The sequence below is a fragment of the Tachysurus fulvidraco genome, chromosome 8, assembly GCF_022655615.1.
Source record: "Tachysurus fulvidraco isolate hzauxx_2018 chromosome 8, HZAU_PFXX_2.0, whole genome shotgun sequence".
NCBI classification, from domain to species: domain Eukaryota; kingdom Metazoa; phylum Chordata; class Actinopteri; order Siluriformes; family Bagridae; genus Tachysurus; species Tachysurus fulvidraco.
The window spans coordinates 13,087,713-13,097,751 of record NC_062525.1 but is presented as its reverse complement, the minus strand read 5'-3'; the positions used below and the strand labels follow the sequence as shown (position 1 = coordinate 13,097,751).

The window sequence follows — 10,039 nt, the reverse complement described above, 5'->3', positions numbered from 1 at the left end:
ACCTCACAGGTTTGTCTTTAGGAACTTCATCATCTTCATCATCTTCATTATAAGGGTTCACGTGCGCAGATGAACAGCATATAGCCTACGCAGCGCCAGTGGGACTGGCAGCGCGTGCACACGCCTCCTCTCCGCGTGCACCAACTTTTTATTCACCTTTTAATGACAGGCGTACATTCACCTGTTTCTACCCCAGGGACAACCTTTATTAACAATGCAGGCAGACATTCCGGCTGTAGATACTGCATATGGACTAATCAACTTTTGGAGCAGCGTCGGTGAAAGCGCGCGCGCTGTGCGTTTATTTTTCTTTTCCCTGGTGCAGCTGGAGCTCCGGATGATGGCGATGGATAATTAATGACTAATTACGCGCTTGTGTTGTTACATGATGATGATAGGACATGCAGGATGCTCCTTTTCTATTTGTTTGCATGAGTGAAGCGTCCTGATCACCTGGTTTATTGGGATTTCCTTTGATTTTCCTAGTGGATCTTTGCAAAATAGACAAAACATGAATTTTTCAAGCATTTATGCCAAATTTGGACACCTCCTTCCGACCAACTTTTCTTTCTTAAGGCAGGACCATAATGGGAGTATCATTCATGATACAGTGCCTTTTGCTGCAGACTTTCTTTTTGCAGGACATGAACCTGGCACAATTGTCCTGATGGTCATGTATTTGGTGTCGTTTCTGATAGGATTTGTGGGGAACATTATGGCGCTCTTGGTCCTGACTCGAAGAAGGAACAGACTAGCTGGTGCCTCTACTACCAGAAAGCTGCTGATAAACTTGGCTGTTTGTGATATGATGGTGGTGTTTGTGTGTATGCCTGTGAACTTGGGTCACCAGGTGTACAATGCTTGGGTGTTTGGGGACTTTTTGTGTCGTACCGTGCCGTTCGTTCAGGCCGTGTCTGTGTCTGCGAGTGTCTTGAGCCTTGCTGTTATAAGCTTAAACCGATACTACAACGTTCACAGTCCGCTACGTGCACGATCCTTCTTCACTGGTAGGAAGATTGGTGCGATGATAGCCATGGTCTGGATGGTGTCGTCCAGCCTGTGTGCTCCGTTGGTCTTTACAAATGAGACCAAGATGCTTTCCTTGACAACGGATGGCTCACATGTGATAACGGTGTGTGTCGAGGCCTGGTCTAAAGTACGACTACGCCTAGGCTACAACTTTTTACTTTTCTGTGCTCTGTATGGATTTCCAGTTCTTTTCAACCTCATCATATGTTTTCTAACTACCTGGAAATTGTGGAGAACTGATGATCAGTTTAGTGCAGTTGCCATGTCAAGCTCAACTCGGTCAGCTGGATGGCAAAAGACGCGCAAGAAAATAGCCAAGATGGTGCTAGCCCTGGTGGTGCTTTTTACCCTCTCCTGGCTTCCTCTCTATGTAGTGGATATCTGGATTGACTTTAACATGCCAGAGCCTCTGGACAAAGAAGTTCCCAGCCACATTGAGCACAGTTGGGTGTTGCAGAGCCGACCTTTCGCGCAGTGGCTTGGCCTCACCAACTCAGCGCTCAACCCGCTATGCTATTGCTTTGTTGGCGACTTGTACAGGTCTGCAAAAAGGTTCAGAAGGAGCTACAGAGAGAAAATGGCGTCTGTTTTTAATACATCTCAGAGACAATCGTCCTCTGTGAACTCTGCCTTCAAACTTCAGTCTTGTTCATCATCCACTAAATACAGCACAGGAAAGCAGAGATGGACAAAACGCTACATTTTCAGGAACAGATTAAACAGAAGTAGAAGCATATCTACCATAAGTGCATGTGAGACTGTATTTGGTTGATGGATATACACCTGAATGCACAAAAACCCTGCAGTGTTCAGTATTGAAATCACTGTTGTTTCACTGAACTTTCTTTAATTCTTATTGCAGTGTTGTCTTTTCAGAAATATACAAATGAGCACTGTAACAAACCACAGTTCGAGAAAAAAATCTCTGAACTGGAAGCCATAGTTCAATATTGTAAGTGAGTTTATTTCATTTATATAAAAATAATCATGTATTTTTTTTTTTTTAATTTTGCTGGGCATGTTCATTTGTAAGGGAGTCAAATTGAGTCTAGTAGGAGTTTATTGTCATTTCTCTATGACGGTTATATACATCAGGACACAATGTTCCTCGGAAACATGATGCAGCACAGTGGCACAGAACACAGGACTGCAGTACACAAACTGCGAATTTATGACAGTATGAGCTGAGTATAGGCAATGCAATAAGACTGTGCCTATAGAATAACATAAAAGAAAAATGTTATCAGCGTCAACGTTTTTTGAATTTTACTTGTGCAATATTATTCAGGTGTTGAGACAGATGTAACCGTGTACCTAAATGGATGTAAATTGCTACTGGCTTGAATATTGTGTCTGTGAAAAGCAGCTTTTTAGTCTTTCTGCAATTATTTCAGCTTGAATAGAATGACTGAAAGGTTGTTTTTAGGAACATTGATCTAAATTCCTTTTAGCTATTGTGTTTATCTATGAATGTTCATTAAAAATCATTACGGGACAAAACACAAAATTACTGCATTGTACAAAGCATAATGAATTCTTTATGTATCTTCCAATTAGGAATTATTATAGAATTATTATAGAATGTGCATCACAAAGGATGCTGTCTGCTTCAAAACTGTTTCAAGATGAATTGCTATTGATTTTCTATATATTTTCTATAGCATACAGTTTAGATTCTATCTACTAAAGTGGCTTTGGAGTTTTTCTTCACTACCAAGTGAATTGTTCTTGACTGGCTGTTCCAGATATACATATTAAGCAGTGTTTAACTTCCTGAGACAGTAGAGCTTTACATATGTCAAACCTCCCTGATCTAACATTATTTTATATTAAAAAAACATGAACTACAGCATTAATAAACCATAAATAATGCTTAGAAATTCATAACGTATGCATTATTGATGTTGATTAAATGTTAACCCGGTACATCTTCGTTGTCGTTTCAGATATATATTATTAATAATCAATGATTAATAAATACAGGAAAATAATAGAATGTCATATTTAATCAGTGTAAACAAATTTATTACACCACAAGTCTGATATTAAATTAGTCAGGATGCTGTTTTTTAATTTTTTTTTTTCAGATAACACAGGATTTTATTGGCTTTTAGAAGATTAGATGAGATGCACTCGGGGCATCTCAGAGAGCAAACAAATGGGTTACCATTTACTTTAAAGATATTTGTGTGAATAAAACTGTTTTTGTTTATTTTTAATATTCCTTGGAAATATTACCCCGAACTAAGCTAGGTAAAAGTGCGTACTATCATCTGAGCCAATAAACATCACTTTGGAGTATGACATGACAAAGACATTTAATGCTGAACCCAAAAACATCAGTAAATGAAATTTTTTGGCCTCTGATTTTTTATTCTTTGTTCATGTTAGTTACATTTACGGCATTTGGCAGACACCCTTATTCAGAGCGACTTACATTATCTCATTTATTTTTTATACAGCTGAGCAATTGAGGGTCTTGCTCAGGGGCCCAACAGTGGCAGCTTGGTGGACCTGGGATTGAACTCACAACCTTCCGATTCTTAGCCCAACACCTTACATTTACATTTACATTTACAGCATTTGGCAGACGCCCTTATCCAGAGCGACGTACATAAGTGCTTAAATCTCTAAGACTGAATACATTAATGCTGGTTCACTAGGTTACATACTTAAGATACCATGAGTTTAAAACATTTGTTCAAAGTTACAATGAAAAAGTGTCAAAGGTTTTTTTTTTTTTTTTTTTTTTTTTAACCTTAACCTTTTTTTTTAACCTTAACCGCTAGGCTACCACATGCCCACTAACATATTAGTTAACCTAATAAAATGGGTTAACAAACTGAGGCAAATTCAAATGGCAAAAAAAGATGCTCTCTTAACTAGAGCAAAAGAATCATAAGAAAAAAAATATCCAGCGTGTCACTTAATGCAGTCATTCATCAGAAAGGATTTTCAACCGAGCTGTAAATGTTTTTTTTTTTTATTAATTAAGATTGTGTTACAATGTTGAATTACATCCTTGAGTCCTTTCCAAGCTTTTATGCCAAAATTTTTTGGCTTTGGTCATGTATGCCAGTATCCAGTTCATCTCGCTAACTGTTATTGCAGATGCTACAAACCTGGGAAGGCATGCAAATCAGTTAAACAATTAAAACCTGTACATTCATTTAAGAGTAAATTCTAAAAAGGACATTGGACCTTTGCGCACAGAAAAATTCATATGTTTGAAATTCAAATGATTTCTCTATCAAATGGGTTTGATCACATTAAACGAAGCTGGAATACTGAACTCTACATTCACTGGTATATATGGAGCAAAACGGTCAGAAAACCTGATGCCAGCTGGCAGAGAAGATAGTGGTGAAGACAGGGATTAACGCTGCTGCCGTGGGCATGTCAGTTGTGATGTGTGGTTTAATGCTGCTGCCCACCAATTCCTCAGCGGCAGAAATGTGAGTCGCTCAGTACAAATAAATCTCCCACTGTTGCACATCAGCACCACTTTTCTCTCCTTTCCATCTCTGTCAAACCTGCAATTCAGAAAGCTTTCCTGACTGCTCTATAGAATGGAAAATTACAGATCATAAGAAAATAAGGAGGTAGAAATTAAAGGTAAAAGGGAATCACACATCTCTGTTTTCTGTTTCTGTGTGAGTATTTATCTGCCAGTGTCACCAGTGCTCTATGGGTACGAGATGACGACCATGGAGAGTTTAGAATGAAGAGTGAACGGATAAGATTAATTTATATAATATTGAATACACTCATTTAAATACTTTTATTCAATTTTAAAATGTGCTGTTTGACATTGTGAATATTTTCTATTTTGAGAACATGCAAACTCCACACACACAAGGTGGAGGCGGAAATCGAACCCCCAACCCTGGAGGTGTGAGGCAAACGTGCTAACCACTAAGACACCTTGCCCCGCAATTGACCACATTACACTTAATGCAATGGCAGATGGAGTGGAACAAAAAAAGGTTTAGTGACCAATATTACAACAAATAGGATTTGTATGAATGCATAAATGTGCCGAAGCGAAATCACCTAAAAATTTCTCAAAAACTTTTTTTAACTGTACTTACTGTCTATAATACAAATACGTGAACACTTGAAAGTACTCATAATCCCGCTCATTCATTTATCCAATCAGCCAATCATGTGGCAGTAGCACATGCAGATACAGATCAAGAGCTTCAGTAAATGTTCCTGACAAACACGTGTGATCTCTGTGACTTTAACTGTGGCATGGTTGTTGAGATATGAGATAAGCCAGTTTGAGTATTTCAGAAACTGCTAATCTCCTGAGATTTTCACACACAACAGTCTCCAGTGTTTACACAGAATGGGGCAAAAAACATCCTGTGTGCTGAGGGTCTGAAGGCTGATACACCGTGTTGACGAATAATCTTAGAAGAAAATAACAAGAAGTCTATAGCCTCATATTCCTGTTTTTGGCTGACAAGAGTGGAACCTGATGTGATCTTCTGCTGTTGTAGGGCATCCACCTCAGTGTTTGATCTTTTGTGCATGTTAATATGTTTTCTGTTCACTACAGTTGTAAAGAAGGATTATTTGAGTTACTATATCCTTCTTGGCAGCTTGATCCAATCCTCAGACCTCTCTTATCATCAAGGTGTTTCCTCCAACAGAACTGTTTCTCACTCAATGTTTTTGTGTTTTTCACACCATTCTGTGTAATCTCTAGAGGCTGTTGTGCATGAAAATCCCAATTAAATTCAAGTCAGTCAAATTCGTACAGTGGACATTGTTGGACATGGACATGGACATAGTCACAAACCAGCTTTAGAGATATACAATTGTGTTACCAGGAACTTATGAGTCTATGAGCAGCTAATAAATATGAGCATCAGAGCCATTTTAGAAACCATTATAGTATGTGTTAAACTGACCATGACATACAAAGTGAACCTTCTCCATACTGCTGCCATGGTATTATTATCTATTATGTCAAAGTTGTACATGGTTTGAGAAAGTTTGGAATGGAAGAAAGGAAGAGTCCTGAACAGAACCTTGACCTTAAAGCCTCTGAACACTTTTGGGATGTACTGGAACACCAATTGCACCCCAGGCCTCCAAAGTCTTGAGGAAAGTCTTTCCAGAAGACTGAAGGATATTATCAAATCTGGAATGAGATGTGCAACAACAAGCACATAGAAGTGTAACAGTCACATGTCTAGAAACATTTGGCTATGTTGTGTATATATGTTGACAAAAAATATACATGTTCATCTGTATGCAGTGTCATGAGCATGTATGCTACGTCAGTGGATTGAGCTTCACCTTGCGACAAGGCAATACGACAAACATTTTATGATTGCAACCAAGGAGTTTTTCAAGCTACAAGAACAAATCACCTTTGATTTAAACTGTCATAAACTGAGCTGCATTTTACTCTCTGAAAGATTTAAGACAGCGTAAAAGCCTACACAGCATGAGAAAGCAGGAACTGAAAGCCATTTTATTTTGTAATAATAAAATTGTTCAGTTTTGTTTTTTGGTAAAGTGCTAGACTCCAAAAACAGTGTCTCTTTCCCAGTGCTTCCAGACTTCCTTCTTTTTTCATCCTCTCCATTAAGCGCCAGGGTTTTCCAATGGCTATAAAATGAGTGTGGTTTAAAAGCAGTTGCAATCAATTTAATATTATTAAATCCCAAATAAGGATATAAATCTATTTAAAAAAATGTTTGCTGGGGATACAAGCCAGTGACCTAGCATGCTGTGGAGGTTTTAGCAATAACATTATGTATAAATAAGCTCATGCCTCAGATGTAACATGTAATATGATATTTAGTTCTTTTCTTTTGCTTTTAGACTGAATTGGTCGGCACACCATGAGACTTCAAGCAATATGATTTAAGCCATTACGCAAAGCAAAACAGAATCAATGCTGTGACTATGTACTGTGATTTAAAGGTGCACTGAGATGACTTTGAAGATATTTCAATTCAGTAATTAGGAATAAAACACAATAGAGGAAAACTTACACAGCTTCTAATTTCAGAGTACAGATCTGCCATTAAACTGAATTCTGAAATTAGAAGCTGTGTAAGTTTTCCTCATGGGAATCCTGGTAGATTTTAAAAGTAACACCTACTTTTACAGCTTTTTATTTTGCCCTTTAATGTGGACTGTATTTCACTTATGTGTCTTTCACTTTTAGTCTTCTTGCCCCAGTTTACTCGGGTTCGAGAGGATCTAGTGCATGGAACAAAGTGCAGGATGATCAAACATTTCAATTACAGCCAAGTGTCACTTCACCTTCTCTTGACTCATGAGGTTTCAACAGCAAAATACAGTAGCTGGATTTCTATCTGCTTTTATATGTACATGAGGTGGACAAAATAACTGAAACCTGTAACTTATAGAAATTCCATTTGCATACTAAGCTATTTAGTATCAACTACATTTACAAAGCTCTAACAACCGGGACACTGCACAAATTTACATAAAGTACTATATGGCAGTGGAGGCTCAAGTGGTTAAGACTCTGGGTTGTTGATCAGATGGACGGGGTTCATATACAAAGTAAAGGATTTTGCTGTAATTCATTTGTGGTGATAATAAATGATTCAATGCCCAAATTTTATCATTGTTAATTGTTTTAAGAGAATAAAAATTCTGACTTAAGGGGAGTTTAAAAAGGTACAAATAGAAATTTTGTTCCACCTGACAGGTGAATTTACAGAGCTTGCAACTTTTACAACCTATTCTCTTGGACAGTTTTGGGTTCCTTTGGGTTCCTTCCTAAAAATCTATTCCCAAAATGTCTTTACACAGTGTTATAGGATGTCTTTGCATTATATAGGATGTCTTGTAGCATTAAGATCCCACTCTGGGACTAAAAAACAAACCTGTTCCAGCATGACAATGCATCTGTGCATAAAGTGAGCTCCATGAAGATATGGTTTGCCATTGTTGGAAGAGCTGGAACAGCTACTGCATCCCAATCCTCGTCTCCTAACATCATTGCCTTATTTCATTAATGCTCTTACGCACGAATCACCAAAGTCACAGTCCAACGTCTAGTGGACAGCCTTCACTAAAGACTGGAACCCATCCATGACTTTGAAATAGGACGAGTGTGATAGTCAGATGTCCATATACTTTTGGCCAAATAGTTTATATCATAGTATATCCATATATATATATGTGTGTTTTTTATTCACTTATTTGTGGCTCTCATTTTATTTTTGTGGGGTTCATATTCTTTATTTGGAAATTAAAAGCAGCAAAATACCAACATATTACTGAAATAATTTACATTCAAGAAACATAGTGTACCGGGTGTGTGTTTGTGTGGGGTGCGGACTGGCAGCTGAAGGGTATTTGGTTTTCAGCATTCTGGCAGACGATCCTGCAGCCTTAGCTGTCCTATAAATGTCATCTCTAAAGAGCTTAAACTCCTCTCATAATTTTTTTCTGTATTAGGGACACACACAAAAAGTCTTTCCGGCATGACATAAGCTCTCCTTAAACCCCTGTCAGTGGACACAAAATTAAAAGAGTAATAAAAGTCCTGATTTTATGCAGACGTCTTTTGAAAATGCACAATTATTTGAATTACTGAAGGCAATATTAAAAAATATATTAATATTTCTATTATTAATATTGAAGGCAATGTCAAAAAATATTTTAAAATATTTATAAAATCAAATAAAATGTAAAATAATCATTAACAAAAAAAAGGTTAACAATTTGGAGCAATTCAGGCTGTTCACATTTGTGTAGGAACATATTTAACATATACTGTAAGCAACAAAAGATGATTGCAATGTAAAACAGTGTAAGCAATGTAAGCAGCAGTACCAGATTTTACACAACTACAAGGTGAGTAAGTTTTATTTTGATTTCATATCATATATCAATAACAGGTAGACATGCTAAGCACATACCTAACACTTACTGTGTAGTTCTCAATGTTTAAAACCATGTTCATTGTTAAAATTGCTATACAAATAAAATTGAATTGAATATCATCTTATAAACCATTTTTATTGTTATTGTTATTTTATAATATATAAAAGTATATATTATTCTCTAATATTGTTTATTCTGTGATTTTGTATATGATCTAGTGACTTGGAACCATGCACCTAAACTCAACTTACTATCTGTGTGGCTTTTCAGCTGTTTATTTCATCAATCAATTATTTATTATGTCAAGAATTCTTTATATGAAAGATTAACTGGTGATAGCAAGCAACTCGATGCGTTGTGCCAATTGTATGAATATATTTGATACTTGTTTATCTCTCTCTCTCTCTCACACACACACACACACACACACACACACACACACACACACACACACACACACTTCATCTCTCTCTCTCTTTCCCTCTCTCTCTCTCTCTCTCTCTCTCTCTCTCTCTCTCTCTCTCTCTCTCTCTCTCTCACACACACACACACACACACACACTTCATCTCTCTCTCTCTTTCCCCCTCTCTCTCTCTCTCTCTCTCTCTCTCTCTCTCTCTCTCTCACACACACACACACACACACACACACACACACACACACACACACACACACTTCATCTCTCTCTCTCTCTCTCTCTCTCTCTCTCTCTCTCTCTCTCCCTCTTGTTTTTTTTTTTAAATTTTACTCAATTGTGTTTTCAGCAGTGGGTAAATAACTTGTGTACTGTACACATGGAAATCATTTAGACATTATATTTAAATAACCTTTGCATTAAAATGAAAGTAATTGATCAGAATTTAAATAATTTGAAATAAAAGGCTTTGGGCCAAAGCCAAAAGATGCTTTGCATGGTTTTTACTGAAGGACAATTTTAACAAGTCTAGCTTTAAAGGTTATTCATTCTCAGTCACAATTAACCCTCTTATTTATTTGTGTGCTTTATGAGAAATAAAATAAAAACATAAGCAGCTCTTTTTACAGTGAAAGAAAATGATAAATATTATACATTTCTGTTTGAATGACACATTTATTCTATATGTCAGAGAGTGGAGGCAGGAG

The 10,039-nt window shown here is 37.0% G+C and overlaps 1 protein-coding gene across 1 annotated transcript; it reads left to right on the top strand.

Annotated features, from left to right (window-relative positions):
- Positions 1 to 2,946, top strand: LOC113662619 (gastrin/cholecystokinin type B receptor). The gene has a single exon (XM_027177597.2). It carries the CDS (start codon positions 512 to 514, stop codon positions 1,799 to 1,801), a length of 1,290 nt encoding a protein of 429 aa, XP_027033398.2. The 5' UTR covers positions 1 to 511; the 3' UTR covers positions 1,802 to 2,946.
- The last annotated feature ends 7,093 nt before the right edge of the window (positions 2,947 to 10,039 follow it).

Coding starts and splice junctions, on each gene's coding strand:
- LOC113662619 (XM_027177597.2), top strand. CDS start 512: ATGAATTTTTCAAGCATTTATGCCAAATTTGGACACCTCCTTCCGACC.